Source organism: Pteropus vampyrus, unplaced genomic scaffold (genome assembly GCF_000151845.1).
Source record: "Pteropus vampyrus isolate Shadow unplaced genomic scaffold, Pvam_2.0 Scaffold74, whole genome shotgun sequence".
Classification (NCBI taxonomy): domain Eukaryota; kingdom Metazoa; phylum Chordata; class Mammalia; order Chiroptera; family Pteropodidae; genus Pteropus; species Pteropus vampyrus.
This window is the reverse complement of record NW_011888855.1, coordinates 4,392,062-4,414,580: the sequence shown is the minus strand read 5'-3', so window position 1 is coordinate 4,414,580 and position 22,519 is coordinate 4,392,062. Positions and strand designations below refer to the sequence as shown.

Sequence of the window (22,519 nt, the reverse complement as noted above, 5' to 3'; positions counted from 1 at the left end):
CATAACCTAATCCTGGAAGGGACATGCTATCATTTCTGTCGTATTTTATCAGTTACACAGACCAGTCCTGGAACATGAGGGAAGGCTATACAAGACTGAATACCAGGAGGTAGGGATCACTGGGGACCATCTTGGAGGCTGGCTACCACAAAGCACATCTTCTTAGACCTTTCCTACTTTTCCTGAAACTCCTCATTGGTTTTCCAGGACAACATTCCCTCTTGGTTTTTCTGTTTCCAGAGTTTTTCTTACTCTCATCCATCTAATACATTAATATTAATTTTCCTAAAACACATCGATTAAATCGCTCAGAATGACTCCTTATCACCTATCAGAGAGTTGTAACTCGCTAGAAATGAACATAATATAGTCCTACCTTCCCAACTTATGGGAACCAATCCCTACAAATAGCTCTCCCAACTCCAGATAACATTTCTATTGCAGCACAGTCCACACACTCCTTCCCTTTATACACACTGTTCTTGTTTCCCTCTCCCCTTTCCTTCTCTTGAGTTGAACTGACTTCCCTATGATTTACATTCCCCTTCTCACCTTGCTCTCAAAATTCAATTCTTATTTTGTAGTCCATTGGCTTCTCTGTCCTTGAATAATGCATCTGTTTAAATCAATTAAGCACTTTATTAAGCCCAGCTTTCTAAATGTCTAATTCTGAGAGTCTGTCTCCTTTCTTAGACTCAGCTCCTTGAAGGTCATGCGTTATTGGTCTTTGTGACCAGCTCTGTGCTCTGTTCTGGGAGACACCAAGGCAATTATCATATACTTTTTGATTTGATTTTATTTATAAATAGACCGTCATCTGAATTTCTTGTAAAAGTGAAGGAAAACTAAACAAGAGAAATCCTCTATAATCCATTCTTTTTGGAAGTGGGAAAGATATATATAGTTTAAAATTTGTCTCCTGGCAGAGCTTTTCAGTACTTTAACTCTTTTGCTGGGTTTTTAGAAAGTTACATATCAACAAACAGTTCTAAGTATGTCAAAATTTCTGCCCTCCAGCGAAGTCTCAGGAGTTATAGACATACACATTCTGCCCCGTGACTAGATTAAGAGGCAAATTTACCTTTAAATACAATGATTATTTCTTCTTACCATATAAACAACATGAGATGAGGCGTACTGGCTTAGAATCCTGACTTTAATTTTTATTCATTCAAGACATGCTTACTGAGTCACTACCATATGCCAGGCCTTGGACTGGTGCCTTTTCCAGTGCTGCCGCTGCATGTATGGTAAAGGTAAATCCCTATTCTCACCTCATGGGCACAAGCCCCAGCATTTCATCACGCCGCTTTTCTTTTTTCTTTAGTTCTGATTCTGTTGACTTGAGTTTATCTGGAGCAAGCCGCAGCTTAGACTGCAAATCACTGATGACATCTTGTAATTCAGCTTCTGTCTGAAAAATTCTCTGACATACGGGGCAACAGGATTGGTTTTCATCCGTTAGCTGAGTAATGAATTGGGAGTAAACTGCTGTGGCTCCAGCCAGCATGGCTATTTTAAAAAATAAATAAATACCAAGTGAAAATATAAAATATGATTTTGTCAATATGGTTACATCCTCTTCTGTAAATGATTCTTCTTGCTTTATAAACACATATGAAAGAAATTAAAATTCTCTGATATTTAAATATTGTCCAAAGGGCACAATACATTCAGATTTGTATAAATTATTTTCTGGTAAAAGAAAAAGTATAACAAAATTTTAGAGCTTATTATGTGCCAGAAACTGTTCTAATGGCTTTACACCTATAATCTCATTTACCCCTCCTTAATAGCCTAGGTGGTAAGTAATTATGTCCTCAGATTCAGTATGTGAAGTACAGGAAGGTTTCAATAATTTGCACAAAGTAATACAGCAAATGAGTTGTAGAACCAGGACTAAAACTTAAGCCATCTGGCTCCAGAACCAAGTTTTTAAATCTCCCATCCTTAATAGCTATCTGTCACTGAAAATTAAGAAGTGTCATAGTAACTGATAACATAAAGCAGGTAACTTACCTCGTTGTTTTGAGGATTTTTCAATTTCTTCTTTAAGTCTGTCTAAATCACTTTCAAAATCCTGGCTACCACAAACATCAAAAAGCTTGTCTTCATAACTGGACAACTGCTCTTCCTTCCTTTTTAGCTCATTATTCATATGATTTTTATTTTGCTCAGCTGAAGCTAGTTCCTTGCTAAAATAAGAGTAAGTATGGATTACAATTATAGAACATGAGAAGTGAGTTTGAAAAGTTTTGAGTAGGTAGATATAAGACAAATTCTGTCAACAAATATTACAAAGGTTTGTTGTGACCAAGCACTTTTTTTTTTAAGAAGTCATGGCAATCATCACTTCTGCCTGAGCTCTTCCCAGGACACAGTCTCAGTTGCCAACACTGATCATGGGCCTGCTCCAAGAAAAAGGTGTAGTTAGTGCAGGCAAATTCTGCCTGGTTTCTGGGGTTCATGGTCTTAGATCGTGGGTTAACAGTTGCAGCAAGGAGAATATGCTTGCTAGATCTACTGGAGGGAAAGAAGAGAGGGGAATATTCTAATTCCCTTTGGACCCTTTCACAACATTATTTCCTTTCCCTTCTGTAAAAACTTTTCCTGTGTCCCCTCCTTGCTGTTATCTACTTACGTCCTGATCATCATTCTCTCACACATCAAAGACTTTGATCACTAGTACTATTTACCTCCATTCTAACTCTTAAACATCATCTTAGCCAACCTCCCACTGTTTGAGTCATGGAAAAACTTGGAAAAAAACCACCCAATCCACTGGGCACTGCTCATCAAGATCACCATCCTAGCAGAACCAAACACTGTTTGACCCTCTCCTTAAAGGTCTATTTTCTCAAGGCATCCCAGATACTTGTTTGGCCCTTACCCTGGCTCCCTGGGCATGTCCCAGTCACCTTCACTTGTTTAAATGTTGGTGTTTCCCAGGAGTCTGACTGTAACTTCTTCTCTTCTTTTTGCACAATTCCTTCAAGGTAACATGGCCTATACTAATGACTCCAATTATCATTTACAAAGCAACAACTTCTAATCTTCTGAATTTCAAACTCTGATATTCTATTCTCTAACAGACATTTCCATAATAAATTCAAATTTAACATGGCCAAATCCACTATCTTCTTCAAAAATCTGCACGAAATGAACCCTCTTATCCAACCACTACTCAAGGTGACATGTGAAAAAAGTAATCATTTTTTTTTTTTTAGTAAAAAACACATAACATGAAACTTATCACCTTAACCATTTTTAAGTGTACGGTAGTGTTAACCATATGTACATTATTTTACAACAGCTTAACAGATGAAAACTTTGTCTTGCCTAACTGAAACTCTATTCCCACTGAACAATAACTCTTTCTCTCTTCCCCCAGCTCCTGGAGACCATTTTACTTTCTGTTTCTAAGAGTCTGACTACTTTGGGTACCTCATGTAAGTGGATTCATACAGTATTTGTCTTTTCACGACTAGCTTATTTTGCTTAGCTTAATATCCTTAAGCTTCATCCAAGTTGTAGCATATGACAGGATTTCCTTCTTTTTAAAAGTTGAATAATATTCCATTACATGTGTGTGTATGGGTATACACCAAATTTTCTTTATTCATTCATCTATCAATGGATTTAGGTTGCTTCCACCTCTTGGCTACTGTGAATAATGCTGCAATAAACATGAATTTGCAAATATCTCTTCAAGATTATGTTTTCAATTCTTTTAAATATATACTCAGAAGTAGAACTGCTGGATCATCTGGTAATTCTTTTTTAAATTTTTTGAAGAACCTCTGTACTGCTTTCTATAGTGGCTGCACCATTTTATATTCCCACTAACAGTGCACAAGGGTTCCAATTTCTCAACATTCTCATCAACACTTGTTATTTTCTGTGTTTTTGATAGTGGCCATCCTAGCTGGTGTGAAGTGGCCATCCTAACTGGTGTGAAGTGTTTTTGACAGTAGCCATCCTAACTGGTGTGAAGTGGTTTTGATTTGAATTTTCGTGATTGGTGATGTTGAGCATCTTTTCATATATTCGTTGGTCATTTGTATATCTTTGGAAGAATATCTATTCAAGTCCTTTGCCCATTTTTAAATCTATTTAGGTTTTTTAAACTGTTGAATTACATATTCTGGATATTAACCCCTTATCAGATACATGGTTTGCAAATATTTTCTCCCATTCTGTAGGCTGCCTTTTCCCTCTGTTTACTGTTTCTTTTTGCTTTGCAGAAGTTTTTAAGTTCAATGTAGTACCACTTGTCTATTTTGGCTTTTGTTGCCTGTGTTTTTGGTGTCATATCCAAGATATTATTGCCTATTTCAATATAATAAAGCTTTCCCTCTATGTTTTCTTCTAGGAGTTTTATAGTTTTAGGTCGCATTTTTATGAAGAATTTTAATCCTCTCACTTAGTTCTACAAACTTTCAAGGAAAAAAACGCCCCAAATCACTGTTAACATTTTACTTAATTCATAAAATACAGGAGAACTAAAGTCATTTATCAAGACATACCATTTCATGACAATATGGTTTTAAACAATTAGAAATGAAAGGATGAACTAAGAGATTTCTATTATGTCCCAACTGTTACAACTACTTACTTCAATTTGGCAAGTCTGTCTCTGGTCTGATTAATTTCTTTTGATTTACTATGAAGCCAGTCTTCAAGCTGTTTTTTGTTGGGAAAATATCCTAACAATGAATTTAATTCATCACTGTGCCTAGATTTTATTTTTCTGATTTGTTCATCTTTGTCAGCCTATAGGGGAAAAAAAATATCTTTTAAAAATAAAGCTCAGTATCTCTACATTATATCAAAGAACAAAAATAAATTCTAGATTAATTATATTTCTGGGCTTAAAAAAGTAAAATTATAAAAATACAAGAAAATATAAAATTTCTTAGTCTTAGAGTGGGGATAGCTTTGCTAAGCCATAAAAGAGTAAAAAGTCTGATGATATAAAAATTAAACTTCTGCATATGACAAAAATTAACAGCAATGCACACAATACTTCTCTATTCTTAATTTTTTGTAATTAGAAAATAATTTCTAAGCTTGAAAGTCTATTTTACAGAATATTAAGCTCATTTAGACCCTAAAATATAAAGCAAACACCAACTACATACCTAATACTATATCAACTATGAATACAAGGCAAGCTATTTCAAATACTAAAAAGTATAATTAGAAGAAAAAAGGTCATACTTTGTCTTTGGTCAACATCTCCATCTGGGTGCGCGTTGTTGTATGATGGTTTAACTGCTCCATCTCCTGGTCCAATTTACGCAGGGTCTTGTCTAGGTCTGCTTTCTCATTTTGAAGGCTTATTACTTCTGTTTTTAGAGTTTCTATATTGCTATTTTTCTCAGCCTTGCTTAGCTCACGTTCCTTACAAATAATTCAAACAAATGCACAAGTTTATATAGTTTGTATTAAAATAATGACAAAGAGTATTAGAAATTAACTACTCAAAAAAAATATTACTCACTTAGAATGGTCAAAATATTAGTTTGTTTTTATCCAATAGAGTAAAAAACAAGGAATAAGAATTTTAAGGAAAATCTTATAAAGTTGTCTTACTATGTTATAATGCTCGAGAATTAGTAAATAAATCTGGAAGGGCTAAACAGGGGGGTGGAAATGAGAATTAGTGCAAAATTAAGAGAAATGTGTCTAAGTATACAGTTTAGTGACTCCTCAGTCAAAACTTAGTATTTATCAAGTACCCATGTAACTCACTACATTGCCTGGCATGTAGAAACTATAAAAATAGTGTAATGCAGCCCCTGACCAGTGCCTCCCCGTTACAAGACAGTATTGTGATAGAGTACTACTAAACTGACATAAAATGTACACTAGATGTTAATTAGGGAGCAAAAAGAAATGTTTACTTAAATTATCAAGATGGAACCTGAGAGGGAGTTTCATGAAGCTTAAGGATGCTTGCTTTGGTGGTGGAGATGTGAAGGAAGAGAAAAGATTAGAAACAAGGAAGAAAATCTGAAAATTCATCAAAAGAATAGACTGGCTAAGAACGTTTCCACCACAGAAAAAGTGATAACATGATAATAATTTTGTAAAATTATTATGTGGAAACTAGAGGAAAATACTTTTTTTTTTTTTAACTTAGGTAAGTGGTTCTTAACCAAGGTACTCATAAGAATTACCTAGTTTTGTTTTTAATGCACATTTCCATGCTCTACCCTTAGAGATTTTGATTTGGAAGGTCTGAAGTAAAGACTAAGAGTATTTTTAAAATGCATACTAGGTAATTCTAATTTTTAAACCACCAGGTTCCAGAACCAAACAATTAAGTTGTTAAGATATTTAGATGAGTTCATTTTAAATGAGATTGTTAGACAAAGTTGATATTTTTATTAACATGCCATAATCAGGATCAACGACAGATAAAAATACTTCGGAATGCAAGGATCTAAATGTCTTATACCTTAAAATTATTAGATTACTCAAATAATATCTTACAGCTTTTGTGAGCTCCTGGTCCAGTTCAAGAATCCTGTCTGAAGATCCTTCCAATTGCTGTAATTCGTACTTCACATTTTTCAGTTCGTTCTGCTTCTTACTTAGGATTTCTGATTTTAGTTCAATTATTCTTCCCAGTCCAATTTTCTTATCCCTTATTTCATCTATCTGTTTTTGTTTCAGAGTCTCTTTTTCTGCAAAGTCATTCTAAATAAGAATAAGCATTAATTTTTTTCACTAAACAATTCATTAACCAAGTTTCTTCACTATAAAAGTATCACACGCACACTGAGGAAAATATAGAAAAGTATAAAAATATGAGATGGCCATCACCCAGAGAGAATCATTATTAATTCTGAGCAAACTTTTTCTTTACCATTAGCTTTAAAAAGAAATTTTACTTAAAATCAAATAAAAAATGTAGAACTGCATTTTGTTCATATTTTTATCCTTATACATATTAAAAAATTTGCTTCCATAAAGGTTTATTCTACCTTGTAGCAGATTCTATCCTAACACTAATTTAAAAATATCACAAAATAAGGTCCATCCAAAAATTAAAACAATTCAACAAGAGAATGTGACACAAACAAAAGAAAATAATAACAATATTTACCATCAGTTGGTTGGCAGTTTCTGCTTCTTTTTCTTGTCTCTCTCTCACAAGTTTGTGAAAATTTTTAATCTGTCTTTCACTGAATGGTCCACGCTCAAAGCCATCCAATTCTAGCTGTGTTGCCAAAGATTGAATTAATGAATCTCTAGCTCGGATATTTTCTTGATGGCGATCTGCCTGTAGCTGTAGACGACCTTTAAAAAACCATAACAACTTTTTTTTCCAGCTGATTTTTTAAAAATTGAGATAACGTATGGGTTTGGATTTATGGCAGGCCCATCCCCCAGGGCCTCTCATAGTGCCCCATGCCAGAGCAAACTGTAGTCCTGAACCACTGCCTGGCTTCCGTGCCCGCCCGTAGGCTGCAGGTACTGAGGTGGGTTACACAGTGGGAAAAAAAAAAAAAATATTGAGATAATTGTACATTTACATGCAGTTGTAAAAAGGTACAGCAAGATCTCTTACATCCTTTGCCCAGTTTCCCCAAATATAATATAATGATAAATACATACTTGGTCTTTGTCCCTGGTTTCCAGCACAGAGCTCCTAAAACTCTTAGAATTTCTGAGTGATAAAGGTGAGAGAAGTATCTTTTGTTATTTATTATACGTCCCTTTCAACCATACCTGAGTCCATTCAAATGAGTCTTGGAGGATGGGAACTAGTTATCAGAGGAACCAACTATGTGATTAGAGAGTAGGAATTTTCTCTACTCTGGGGAGGGGCTGAAGACTGAGTTCAGTCACTGATGGCCAATAATTTAATCAATCATGCCTACATGGAACTTCCATAAGACTCCTAACCAGCAAGGTTTAGAGAGTTTCTTCCAGGTTGGTGAACACAGAGGTGCTGGGAGAGTGCCATGTCCCTTCCCCATACCTTGCCCTATGCATCTCTTCCATTTGTCTGTTCCTGAGCTGTATCATCTACTATAAACTGATAACAGTGTTTCCCTGGATTCTATGAGCTATTACAGCAAATTACTGAACCTGAGGAAGGGGTTGTGGGAATGCCAGATTTATAGCTAGTTGGTCAGAAGTACAGGTGACAGACAACCTGGACCTTTTGATTGGCATTGGAAGTGGGAGGCGGTCTCGTGGGACTGGGCCCTCTGTAGGGTCTGTGCTAATTCCAGACAGTATCAGAACTGAATTAAATTACAGGACACCCAGTTGCCGAGAATTAGAGAATTGCTTGGGGTGAAAAAATCCACACATCCAGTGTCAGAATTATTGAGTACAAAAACTGCTTTTTTTTTTCTTTTTTTGCAAAACTATACACTTAATGTCATGGATAGGTTCTGCAACTTTAAGCAAAACGACATATAATGAAACCAAATTTACCATAGGCTAATTGACATAAACAAGAGTTAAGTTCCTATGCATCTCAAAAACATTGTAATGAAACAAAGATATTCGCGGACCTGCTGTAGTGTATCAGCCAGGATATAGGCACTGATACAATCCATCGATCTCATTCAGAGTTCTCCACTTTTACTTGTGCCCATTTGTATGCGCATACTAAGCTCTATATAATTTTATCACCTGTGTTAGCTGATATATCTACATGACAGTCAAGATAATGAACAGTTCCAATACCACAAGAATCCCTTTTGTTGCTTTTATAGCCATAACCACACTAACCTTTTTTCCGCCCCTCCTCCTACTTAGTAACCCTAGCAACCTCTAATCTGTCCTCCACTTTTAAAATTTTGGCATTTCAAAAATGTTATATAAATGGAAATACACTGTATATAATCTTTCAAGACTGGCTTTTTTCACTCAGCATAGTTCCCTAGAGATTCATCATTCATGCAGAAAATGCATAATAGTACAATAAGAAAAAAAGACCAAGTAAACACTTTGTCCTACCCTGTTCAACAAGTAGTTCTGACTTTTCTTGATTGAGAAGCCTAGATTCTTTATTTAATTTTTCCAGTTCACGCTGACAGTCTACCAATTTCCTTTCTTTCTCTCTTACTGTTCTCTGGTGATTGTGATATAAATCATTTAGTTGCTCATCAGTCCCTTGAAAAACCTATGTAGAACCAAAATAAAGAGCTTTAATGAATAAACATAAGAAGATATTGGTCTGAGGTACAAAATATAAACCAAAGCTTATTCAATATCCTTCTTTTTAACATGTACATGGAAGACAAAAATTATGATTTTTATGTTTTTTTTTTTTCCAAAACGTGAGTGGCAAAAGGGATTCAAATGAGGTTCACTACAATAATCTTAATTTTTCGAAGTAGAACAAAATTCTACTACTACAAACCTTTTCCATTTTCTGTTCTAGTTCACTATTATCTTTCTCCATTTGCTTCTTTCGGCTTTCCAAGGCTTTAATTTCATTGTCAAGTTTCATTATTTTAGCGAGATTTTGTTCAATTTCTTTTAGACGATTCTGAAAATTGTAAACAAACTACATAAATAAAATTCATTATAGTTTATACTTCAGATGTATGAAGAGAAATAAGATGTGCTAGAGCCAGGCACTTGGTAAAAGAGACCTTATTTAATGCTAACAACGCTGTAAAGGGACACAGAGAAACAGGATCAAAGACAGTAAGTAACCTGCCCAATGCCTCATAGCTAGTAAAGAAAAGCAGGAATTAAACTCCAATTTTAACTCCAAAGCCCAAGCCCTGCTTTCAATGCCTCCCACAAGTCATTCATTCATTGGGTACTTAGAGCCATATTATGTAAAGTTCCACATTTTAAGAATTTAATCTTCAAAAAGCTGAGTATTTAATGTACTAAAAAAAAAAAAAAAAAACATTAGAACTACTGAGTGGGCTAGAAACTCGTGGTGAGTCACCAGTGCATTCTGAGCCTATAGGCAAATTTACATGGAAGACTATACTTCAATTTAAAATTTGTTCAAGCAGAGGACTTTGAACAAGTGAAGTATGAAAAATGATCCCTATGCCCTGCTTCCAGGGACAGGTGGCTGCCTCGTCTCCTAGAAATATGTGTGACCTGCCTGGCTCAGAGAATTCTCCCCTTAGATGATGCTGGGTACTTCCACTGTTTGCTACTACGATTCCAAGGCTGACCAATTCCTCTTCTAAGACATGTGCAGAACCTAATTTTTAAACTAACACATTACCAGAGTGCTTAATATTAATTGTAAGCTTTCAAAGCTGCACCAAAATGCATCCTCAACTTTAATGTCACTTAATAAAATTATACTAATAACATATCTTGTGATCTGTATACTGAGTAGCATGTAATCACCATAAAAATGGGATTACTTTGTTCACTAATGCATTACCAGCACATGTGATACTTGTTTAGTATGTTAGCTGAATGAAAGAATGAGATTTGAAAAAAGTGATTTTACAATAATAACCATAGCTATCATTGATTGAATGCCTATTATATGGTAGACATTATACTAGGTGCTGCTACACATTTCCTTTACCCTATGAGACTATATGTGCTAAGTAGAAGAGTTGGAGGCTTGGAGGCTTGTATAAAGCCACATACTCAACAATAAAAGATTAGGAGGCAGGGTAGTAAAATGGTTAAGACTGTAGGTTCTGTGTTCTGGAACAACTGCACATCTGCAAAAAAACCCCTCAACCTAACTTTGCACCATATTTAAAAATTAACCTGAAATGGAGCATATAGTACATGTAGGAATTCAAACTATAAAACTTCAAGAAGAAATCACAGAAGAAAATCTTCATGACCTTGGGTCAAAGATTACCTAGATAGGAAACAAAAATCACAAACTACGGGAGAAAAAATTGATAAAGCAGACTTCATCAAAATTAAAAAAACCTCGCCTTTTGAAAAGCTGTTAAGAAAATAACATATTTGCAAAATATATATCTGATAAGGGCTTGTATCCAGAATATATAAAGAATTCTTAATATTCAGCTCAAAAAGAAGAAAAAATATATTAAAATTAGGCAAAAGAGCTGAATGGATACTTTACCAAAGACAATATTTAAATGGCAAATAAACACATAAAAAGGATGCTCAACATCTACACACATTAGGAAAATGAAAATTAAAATGCTCAGTGATAAATCATACATGTCTTAGAATGGCTAAAATAAAAAAAACTAACAATACTAAGTACTGACAAGGATGCAGAGCAACTGCCCTCTTATATGTATGTTGTTGAGAGAACTATGAAATGGTATAGCCACTTTGAAAGATAGTTTGACAGCTCATACATTTAAACTACACTTACCATTCAAACTAGCAGCCCTATTCCTAGGGAGTTACCAAAGACATATGAAACATACTCCAAAAACCTGCACACAAAAGTTTAAAGCAGATTATTTGTAATAGCTAAAAGCTGGAAACTGAATGTCCATTAACCAGGGAACCGATGAACACATTCTGTAATATATCCATACAATGGAATACTCTCAGAAATAAAAAGGAATGAACTATTCATACATGCGACAACATAAGTTAATTAAAATCAACATGCTAAGAAGCCAGACACAAAAGACTACATAATCTATCATTTCATTCATGTGACATTCTACAAAAGGCAAAACTATGACAGAAAACAAAACAGTGGTTACCAAAGGCTGAGAGTGGAGGGAGGGGATTAAATACAAAAAGACTTGAAAGAACGTTTTGCAGTGATAGAAATGTTCTATATCTTGATTGTAGTGATGGTTATGCTAACTATATGCATTTGCCCAAACTCATTAAATTATACACTTTTAAAAAAGTAGGTTTTCCTATATGTAAGTTAAACTTCAATAAATCTGAGTTTAAAAGTATGGGCTTAGGAATCAGAGAGGCCTGGACTCAAATCTTGGTTTTACCTCTTACTTCTAATATGATCACTTGTGCCTTAGTTTTCTTGCCTATTAAACCTCACAGGGTTAATATCAGGCTTACACAATACATTTTAAAGCACTTTGATCAATTAGTGCCATACAGCTGGCCCTCAACGGATGAGACTATTCACATCACTTGTGAAAAAATTCTGTGTTCAGAAAATATCTTTTGAACAAAGAACTAGATTGATTCTTCAGAGCACTAAATAAAGGCATATCTCATCTTATTGCACTTCACAGATGTTACTTTGTTTGTTTGTTTGTTTTTACAAATTGAAGGAAAGACCCTCCAGCAGCAAAAAGATTATCACTCATTTTATTGTGGTGGTCTGGAACTGAACCTGCAATATCTTTAAGGTATACTTCTGTCAACACCTCAGCTAGGTATGCACCTCAAACTTCTTGGCTTCTCTCTTATCAGTGTTTTCACTGCTTCTTGGTGACATTAACATTATCTAGACTTGAATCTTTTGTGACATATCTAGCTGTTTCATTTTTTAAATCCAGCCAGTAACCAGATTCTGTGGATCTTTGGTATCTGTGTTTTGGCTCTATCCCCAGAGCACATATCCTAATAAAAGAAGACAAATTTGCAAACAATGAAAAATATAGCAGATTGTTTAAAGCTTAGGCTCTAGTGTGAATAGAGACAAACAAATGGGCTGTTGTGCTATCATGCATACAAGGACTATGAACTTGTATATGGAATGTAAGGAAAATAAATAAGAGGGACAGAGGGTGTATTTGAATTTGGAAACAAGTTTCTCAAGTAGTTTCCCCTGAAGGCAAGAAAGGAAAAAAGGGCTCAAAGGGCCAAAGTCAGGATAAGATGGGGTGGGATGGGAATAAAGTAGTTTATGAGAGAGTTCCTAAAGATAGAGGGAATTGGTAAAAATGGAGAAGCATGAATTATAGTGTGAAATTGTCTCTGGAGGGCTGCTGGGAAGGTGATTTGACTCAAATTTTACACTGAGTTCTATGAAGGGAATTCTCATATATGAGAGCTAAAAAAAGACTTTGGAAATTACTCACTTAATAAATATCTACTGAACCACCTGCTATGTGCCAGGCACTGGGCTAGGCTCTGAGGATACACAGAATAAGATTAAACCCTTGGAGAACTCATCAAAATTAAATACAAATAAAGAAATTTACAAACACCTCAATGTCTGCTACAGTCTTGGAATCCTGGCACCATTCAATAAATATCAGGTATTATCACAGCCCTATCTTGACATCATTTCCTATACTAATGCTCCATTTCAACTATATGGCTTTCCTTAATAGTGTTCAGACAGCTTGCATTTTACTGTTCCTGTGTCTCTAATTACCTACTCATTTGTGGTCAAAAAATCATACCCCAAATTCAGTCCCATAAAGTCCTCTCTGGCCACCTCAGAGCTCTTACAGCTCTTTTCTTTTTCTGACTTATGTGTGTTTGTCATCTTTCCAACCAGGCTGCTCCTGAAGAAAATGAAATGTGTTCAAATATCTTGGTAATTACTGTAGTACCTACACACAGTTATCAAGACAGCTCATCCTAAGATACAGCATACTTTGTCATTCTTTATGATCTGACCACAATTCTTATCTCTTACTCCTTTTACCCTGATATACTTAACCCAGGCTTTTTCTCACGTGATACTGTTTTGATAAGCTTGTATGTATATGTGTGTATATGTGTGTGTGTGTGTATACACATGTGAATGTATACACACACACATGCAAGAAAAGCTGCTAGTAGGATATATCTGGGGTCAGAGATGACAAGTGGGAAGAACATCTCTTACTTTTCAGTATTCTATAATTTTTTCATTGTGAGCATGTATTATTAAGAGAAAGTGCAAAATGAATACAAACATACATAAAATGCCTCTAGTTTGTCAATCTGATTTCCTCCCATTCTTTAAGGTGTAGCTCAGCCATGCCTTCTCTATGAAGGCTTTGTGACAGATTTCTATTCAATACCATAATGTTTTTTTAAAAGCGTTGTTAAGATATAATTCATATATCATACAACTCATCTGTTTAAAATGTAGAGTTCAATGTTCTTTAGTATATTCAAAGTTGTATAACCATCAGTATAATCTAATCTTATGACATTTTCAGCTTCCAAAAAGAAATCCTGTACTCATTTGCAGTCACTATTCATTCCTCTCTAACACTTACCCTATGCAACCTCAAATCTCTCTCTATAGATTTGCCTATTCTGGGCATTTCAAATAAATGGAATCACATAATATGTGGTCTTTTGTGATTGGCTTCACTCGGCATGTTTTTGAAGTTTTTGCATGTTGTAGCATCTATCAGAACATCATTCCCTTTATGGCTAAATAATACTCCGATATATGGATATGTAACATTTTACTGATCAGTTAATGGACATTTGAGTTGTTTTCATTTCTTTGCTATTATGAATAATGCTGCTCTGAACAGACCTATACAAGTTTTTGTGCAGATGTATGTTTTAACTTCTCTTGGGTATAAGATACATCAGAGTGAAATTGCTGGGTCATATGGTAACTTTATGTTTAACATTCTGAGGAACTTACTATTTTCCAAAGTGGCTGCAACATTTTACATTCCCATCAGCAAATATGAGGGCTCCAAATTCTCTACATCCTCAACACTTACATCTTTTTGATTTATAGTCATTCCAGTGAGTGTGAAGTGGTATCTCATTGTGGTTTTGATTTGCATTCATCCCACCTGATAAATACTGTCCTCAAGCACCTTTTCATATACTCATTGGACACATACATATCTGTGGACACATATATATCATACTTTATTGGACACATTTGTGTCATTGGACACATATATCATACTTTATATGATAAAGTATTTATCACATAAATACTTTAGAGAAGTATTTATTCAGATCCTTTACCCATTTTCAAATTGTTATTCATTTTTTTATTATTGAATTATATGTTTTTATGTCCCAGATACAAGTCCCTTATCAGATATATAACTTGCAAATATTTTCTCCCATTTTGTGGGTCGTCTTTTTGCTTTCTTGATGGTATAGTTTGCAGAAGTTTTTTTATTTTGATGTAGTCCAATTTATATGTTTTTTTTTCCTTTTCTCATTTATCCTGTAATCACCATTTTTAGCTACTAGAGAACCTACGTTCCAAACTATATCATTTATGTACCTCTTCAATTTATACTTTGTAATCCTATCTTTTAAAAGAGTTTCCTTGTTTCTCCAATTAGATTTTAAGTTCTTTAAAAGCAAGGTTCCAGTCTTTGGCTTCCTTATCCCAAACAGCACTTGTCACAGTGCTATGCATAAAACAATATTTACTAAAGCATGCATTATTATCAATGGGCATTAAGACAGAAACGAAACTAGCTTTCTTAGTTTACAATTCAAAGATCTATACTAGTATTTATAGATGAGTTTAAAAAAACCAAATCAACAATTTTTAAATGGTTTTTCAAAAATTTTTTTTGCTATATCTGTAACCTAGAAAATAGCCATTTTCAAGAATGCTCTTACTTATTTAGACTACGAATACCTTAAGGGCAAAGATGCTATTGTAGTCTTCATTATACCTGTAGCCCCAACAATAGTATATCCTTACACACAGGATACACTCAATAAATGATTGTGAAATGAATGAATGAGATTTGCTTAAGGTGTTTTTTATAAACCAAAAGAGTTTGGAAAGCTATACACATCTGCAAATACAGTCTTGCATTGCTTAATGATGGTATATTCTGAGAATGCGTTAAGCGATTTTGTCATTGTGCAAACATCACAGAGTGCACTTTACAAAAACCTAGATGGCATAGCCTATTACACATCTAGGCTATATGGTACAGATTATTGCTCCTAGGCTACAAACCTGTACAGCATGTTACTGTACTGAATACTGTAGGCAATTGTAACGCAATGGTATTTTAGTGTATCTAAACACATAATAGGTACAGTACAGTTGACCCTTGAACAACACAGGTATGAACTGTATAAGTTCACTTACTCACACCATGAATGGAGTTTGCAGGGCTGGAAGTTGCTCTGGGTAAGTCAGTGAGTGAGTGGTAAGTGAATGTGAAGGCCTACACATTACTATCCACCACTGTAAACATCATAAACACTGTACACTTAGGCTACACTAAATTGATAAAAAAAAATATTTTTCTTTCTTCAGTAATAAGTTAACCTTAGCCTACTATAACTTTTACTTTTATAAACTTGAAATTTTAACTTTTTGACTCCTCCGTAATAACATTTAGCTTAAAACACAAACACACTGTATGGCTGTACAAAAATAGTTTCTTTCTTTATATCCTTTACTATAATCTTTTTTCTATTTTGTTGTTGTTGTTGTTGTTGAAACTTGAGATACAAACACGCACATTAGCCTTGGCCTACATAAGGTCAGGATCATCAATATCCATTTTCATATCTCATCCCACTGAAAGGTTTTCAGGGGCAGTAATACCCATGGAGCTATCACCACCTATGATAGCAATAACTTCTTCTGGAATACCTCCTGTAAGACCTGCCTGGGGATCTTAAGTAGATGTCACTCTTTTCAGAAATATGGTTTGTTTGGTTTGTTTTTCTCATCATACACTTGCTTGTAAGCAGATAATGTACCATGAACATTCTTCTCTATTATTAATGAAAACCTTTCCATGTTGAGGTATATGTTACCAAACATTTTAAAGAGTTTGTTGAAGTCTGAAAAAGCTTCTGCTAAAGGCTTCACTATAAATTTTCTTGGGAGTTTTCTTCTGCGATTTTCTTTTCTCTTGCCTTTTCTTCAGCTATGCATTCTTGTTTCAGTCCCAACAATTCCTCATTAGTCAATTCCTCAAGAACCACCCCTATGAGGTCCTCTAGGTCATCCTCACCCACATCCAGGTTAAAGCTGTTTGCCATCTTAACCACAGCCTTTTCGATTTTTCTAACCTCCTCATCCTGGTAAATCCTTGAAAGTCATGGATGAATGAACCTCTTAAGTGTCTTCTTCCAGATGCCATTCAGACACTCCTTAGTGACATCAACCTCAAGCTCAAAAAAGGTTCTTAATGCAGTCATACATTTGTAATCCTTCCAGAACTGCATCAGTATCTTCTCAGTGTCTAAGTTACAGCAATAGGTAAAGGTCCTCCTCAGAGAGCAGGCCTTAATTGGTAGTTAGAAAATAGTCACGGGATGTAAATACATAAAGGGAATATAGTCAATAATACTGTAATATCTATGACTAGTGCCAGGTAGGTACTAGACTAACAAGAGGGATTATATTGTACATTACATAAATGTCTAACCATTATGTTATATACCTGAAACTAACATAACTCCTTGATCCACTGCATTGGTTGGATCAAAGAGATGGTGTTGAATCAAAGAGATGGCACCACTTTGATATGTGAAGATCACCAATAAAAGGAGGACATCCAGGAGTATTATCTACAATAAGCAAAATCTTGACAGGTACCTATTTTCCAAACAGTACTTCTCCATTTTGTGGGCATAGCAACTCAGGAGGGTATCTTAGAAGAGGAGCTGGGTCATCCAGTACTTCTTATAGCTCCTGTAGTACACTGGCAATATGTGCTTACTGATAGGCTTGAAGGCCCTGAGGTTCTCACTGTGCCAGATCACAAAAGCTTTCAATTTGCAGTGTGTAACACTGCCTCCCAAACAAGATTATTATTCTTTCTGTCTTTAAAAGCCCTGAAACCTGGCACTGACTTGGTCTCCTTATGGATGAAAGTCCTTTCAGGCATCCGTTTCCAGAACAGGAAGGTTTCATCCATATTAAATATTTGCTCTGGCAAGTGATTTTCCTCCAAAATCAGCTTCTCTAGAGTTTCCAAACAGTCTTTAACTGATTTCACATCACCACTTATTTTTACATTATGTAATGAATAACAATTCTTGAATAGTTTAAACTGTGGGTTTAAACCACCCACAGCCTTCAACATAGTAGGAGGATCCAGCCTTTTCTTTCAACATTGCAAACAAACTGCTTTGACCGTGATCTTCATGTTGCTGAGAGGAATACACTTATGTGTCTGGTCTTCAATCCAGATCATTAGAAGTTTCTCCATGTCCGATACAGGCCCTTCTTGAATTTTGTTAGTCTCGTTGTTGTCAGTGAAGCAGTTCCTTTAATAGTTTCCATTACTTTGCTCTGGTACTTCAAGACTGTAACTATTGGTGGAATGGGATGTACCTGACTGGTGAGCAATAATGATCACTGATTTTCCACCTTCATAGACCTTAATCTGTTTCATTTTGTTTCCAGGTCACTCATTCAATATGATCTGTAACTAGCAACATTAGCAGTGGATTTTGTACACTCAGGGGCCATGATGAACAAAATAATGTGAGATTAAATCAAGCACAAGAGAAAATGATGCATTCAAGAGACATGGTAAACATGAGATGTATGAAGCTGCTGCCAATGTAATGGGGCATGTTTTACAGCAAACTTTTGTTGGTATGTAAAAAGAGTATGCTCTAAAGTAATGATAAAAAGTACAGTAAATATATAAAACAGAAATATTTACTGTCATCATCAAGTAGTATGTGCTGTACATAACTATATGTGCTATACTTTCATCTGGCTGGTAGCACAGGTTTGTTTACAACGGCATCACCACAAATCCATGTGTACCACACTGCACTACAACGTAGGATGACTACAGAGTCACTAGTTGATGGGAATGTTTCAGCTCCATTATAATCTTATGAGACCACTATCGTATTTATGGTTTGTTGTTGACCAAAATGTCATTACATGGTGTATGACTATATATCAACGTGCTATGCATCAATTCCGAAATTTGTGCAATGTCAAGAACATTCTGCAAATTATAAAAAATCTCTAAAAAGATCTTTCAGTTAAAAAACCTCTTTAAGACCAGAACAGTACAGTTGGGTCATTATACTAATATTTAATAACTAGGGATCTACATTACTAATTTAGTATCATGCTACAAATTTTTTACTCTCAAATCCAAGGTCTGGGCAATTTTTAAGACTAACCATCTTAAAAGAAAAAAAAAAAGGACCTATAACATTAAACTATAACATTATATAGTCTGATAATTTTTTCAAGAAATATGTACACAATTAAAATTCATGTAAAAATAAAGTGGTTTAGGGGTGAGTGCTACCATGGTAAAAGGTGACTTTCTCTTCATCATACAAGAAATCAAATTACCTTCAATGGATCAAGTTCATTCTCATAGGCTTTGACAATTTCCTTTGAAGATGTTAACTGGTCTTCTTTACTAGCAATCTGATTGCGAATCTCACAAGCTTTTTCTTTATTTTGCTTCAGATATTTTAGCTCTGTTTGACATTCTTTTACTTTCTGACCTTGTGTCTGACGTACCTGCCGGATTGTTTCCAAAGCTTTAATGTACCTTTGAAGATATTAAATAAAAATCAAATTTCTGACTAAGTAAACAATTGTATATTCATACAGTGGAATATTATGCAGTCATTAAAAGAGTTTTTAATAACTTAGAAAATGCTTATGACATAATGGTAAGTGAAAAAGATATATACTGGCAACCAGGCAAAAAAATATGCACAGAAAAAAAACTGAAAGGAAATATGCCCACTGGTTGCCACCAAGTGAAAGACTAAATAACTAAAGACTTTTTTGCTTTTAAAATTTTATGTTTTTTTTTTAAAAAAGCATCCAAATTGGAACAATGAGTCAATAACTTAAGGGGCTACAAAGTCTAATTAAAGATTACGAACCTTGTTGCTGAAAAAATCTCATCAAATTTTTGCTTCAAAGCCTTTCCTTCACTTAAAGGCCAGTTAGAATCTTCTTGATGACAGAAAATGACGTTATTTAGCACAGACTTGGAAACCCCAAGAGAACTTATCATCTCTCGGTCAATTTCTGCACACTTAGAGCTGAGACTGACCTTTTCACCATGCCTGTGGAAAATGAAAATCAAGAATTTACGTAAAATAACCTCCAACTGCACCTATTCTATTGCTTACTCAAGTTTTCATGCTGTACTTATATTAAAAAAGTCCCTTCATTCGTCTTATTACAATAAAAAGTATTCTGAAATGATTCAGCAGTTCACCAATGAAAAAGTACATAAAACAGGGTAGCATAGAAAAAAATGTCATTTTTTTTTACATATTTGGACTTTTAAATATAATAATTTAAAATATTTGTAGATAATACATAAAAAGAAAACTATCTCCCATCCCTAGAAACTTAAAAATAAGGAAAATAAGAGACTTAGAATAAAAGTATGATGATCCACAGCAGACAGGCAAAGGTGCCTTAAAAACTTCTAAAGACTATGTAGGTCAGATAAGGAGTTGTTCAATAACAGACATATGGATGGCAAATGGAGAGTAAAGGCAAACCTTAGTGGTACCCATCTAAGCAAATCCAAGGAGGATTCTTCATTCTTAGACCTCAAGTTCTAGGGTCACATTGCCAAAGTAATCCAATAGAAAGAACTGCCTCGAGGTCTTTTAAATTGAGTTCCCTACATCATTATATCCAGAGCCAGAAGAATCCCTGCCCTGGGGTTCTAAGAGATCTCTATCTTTCAGCAGGAGGACAAATCCACCATTTTCTTCCATATCTTCTGTCCATATCTGTTAACAACTAGATTAAGTGGGCAGAGGCACTGTCTGTCTTTACTGCCGTTTATACATTGCAGTATGTATGTTTAAAATATTACACTGAATAAATTGAGAAAGTTTTGTAGGAGGATAGAATGGACATAGGTTATCACATTGCTCCAGGAAAAGATGATGGTAGCTTGAACTAGAACGGTTGTTGTAGAGATGGAGAGAAACAGACTCAAAAGACATGTAAGGTAAATCCACAGTACTTGGTAATGGACTGAATATGCAAGGAAAGTATCAAAATAGACTTAGGTTTTTGGCTTCTGTCACTGGATGGATGGTGGTGCCATTCACTGAGAGGAGGAACACTGTAAGAGGACCAAGGTGTGGGAGATTTTTTAAGGGGAATCGAAGAAAAAGGATAATGAACTTGGTATAGTTGAATCTGAGGTATCTTTGAAACAACTGGTACAAAATGAGAAAGGCAGGTGGGTACAGGGGGTCTGGGAACAGGTCCGGCCTGAAGACATAAATTTGTGAGTCACCTATGAATATGCAGTAATTTTAGCAATATGAATGAGATTATCTAGGAAGAGAATATAGAGCACAAACAAAAGAGGATCAAGGAGTGAGCCTGTAGAACCCAATCTTTATTGGCTATAAGGGAGAGAAAGAGGGAACGATGTTTGACATGTCATGAAAGTCTAAAAAAATACTCAAGCAAGAAGTGACTAACAGCTACCACTACTGAGCTGTAGTACCCAGAACAATGGCCCTCCGAAGGTATCTATATTCTAATACCTAGGATTTGCTTATATGTTAGGTTACTGTCAAAGGGGAATTAAGATTGCAGATGAAATCAAGGTTGCCCATCATCTGACTTTAAAATAGATTATCCTAGGTTATCTAGGTGGGGCCAAGGTAATCACAAGGGTCCTTGAATGTGGGAGAGGGAGGCAGAAAAGGAGGTCATAGTGATGCAATGTGAGAACTCTGCCCACTGTTGCTGGCTTTGAAGATAGAAGACCATGAACCAAGGAATGTGGGTGGCATCTAAAGGATGGCAAGAGCAAGCAAACAGGTTTTTCCTTACAGCCTCCGAAAAGGAACAGAGCCCTGCTAATACCTTGATTTTAGGCCAGTGAGAGCCAACTCAAACTTCTAAACTACAGAACTGTTAGATAATAAATTTGTGTTGTTTTAAGCCACTAAGTTTGTGACTTGTTATAGCAATCATAGAAAACTAATATATCAGCTCTTGTTACATATTAAGTATTTTATGTGCATTAGTTTAATCCTTCCAACATCTTTCTTTATATGTACAGTGATAATAAACCCCTATTTTACAAATGAAAAAAAACAGAGGCTTGCTGGCTACGAAGTCTATTTTGTATAGCAAGAGCATTATTTTAATTAATATATAGGTTACTAGTGTCCTTAGTTGGAGCTGTTTCAGTAGAGGAACAGGGCTAGAGAAGGAGTAAAAAAAGAGAAACAGTATCAACTCTTGAGAAGATTAGCTGTAAATAGGGAAAGATGGAGACAGTAACTGAAGTGAAATGAAATCCAAGGGTATGGGAGTGACCGGAGTGTGTTTAAAAACCAATGAAAAGAAGTCACTTGAGAAGCCAGTGTCTCTAGCACATAGCAGCTGCTAAACATTATTAGTTAAATATAGAAATTATTTAATTAGTTTAACAAATACATAAATAAACAAAATGTAAGGGTAAGGTGATAGTTAAGTAATTTGCTCAACAAAGATAAAGCTTTGAACTCAGGGTGGCCTAATTCCAAAATCCATACTCATTACAAGATGACACCTGCTCTAAGCAGAATGTTAACAGTTGAAAGGGACAAATTATTACTCTTTCCTATTTGTCTACTTGTCATCTTACCTATCCCTAACACTAGCATTTTTCATTCATTCAATCTATATTTGAGTGATTATGTACCTTCAATTCAGCAACTCTTCATAAATTACGAAAAGGAATGAAGTATTACCACTAAATCT

General features: G+C 35.0%; 1 protein-coding gene and 1 non-coding gene across 3 annotated transcripts in view; one reads left to right on the top strand and one right to left on the bottom strand.

The window, feature by feature from the left end:
* RAD50 (RAD50 double strand break repair protein) overlaps positions 1-22,519 on the bottom strand; it is an 85,648-nt gene that overhangs the window by 41,031 nt on the left and 22,098 nt on the right. For both annotated transcript variants that reach the window (XM_011362283.2, XM_023531903.1), the window contains exons 4-13: positions 19,666-19,851; positions 19,118-19,322; positions 9,392-9,520; positions 8,986-9,151; positions 7,115-7,308; positions 6,499-6,705; positions 5,221-5,403; positions 4,616-4,773; positions 2,020-2,195; positions 1,275-1,512 (exon numbers count right to left, since the gene is read on the bottom strand). In XM_011362283.2, the coding sequence (XP_011360585.1) occupies positions 1,275-1,512; positions 2,020-2,195; positions 4,616-4,773; positions 5,221-5,403; positions 6,499-6,705; positions 7,115-7,308; positions 8,986-9,151; positions 9,392-9,520; positions 19,118-19,322; positions 19,666-19,851 (1,842 nt within the window). The remainder of the gene's footprint in view (positions 1-1,274; positions 1,513-2,019; positions 2,196-4,615; positions 4,774-5,220; positions 5,404-6,498; positions 6,706-7,114; positions 7,309-8,985; positions 9,152-9,391; positions 9,521-19,117; positions 19,323-19,665; positions 19,852-22,519) is intronic.
* Positions 7,366-7,505, top strand: LOC111741188. The gene has a single exon (XR_002780928.1). It is a non-coding gene; the product is annotated as a small nucleolar RNA SNORA42/SNORA80 family (small nucleolar RNA).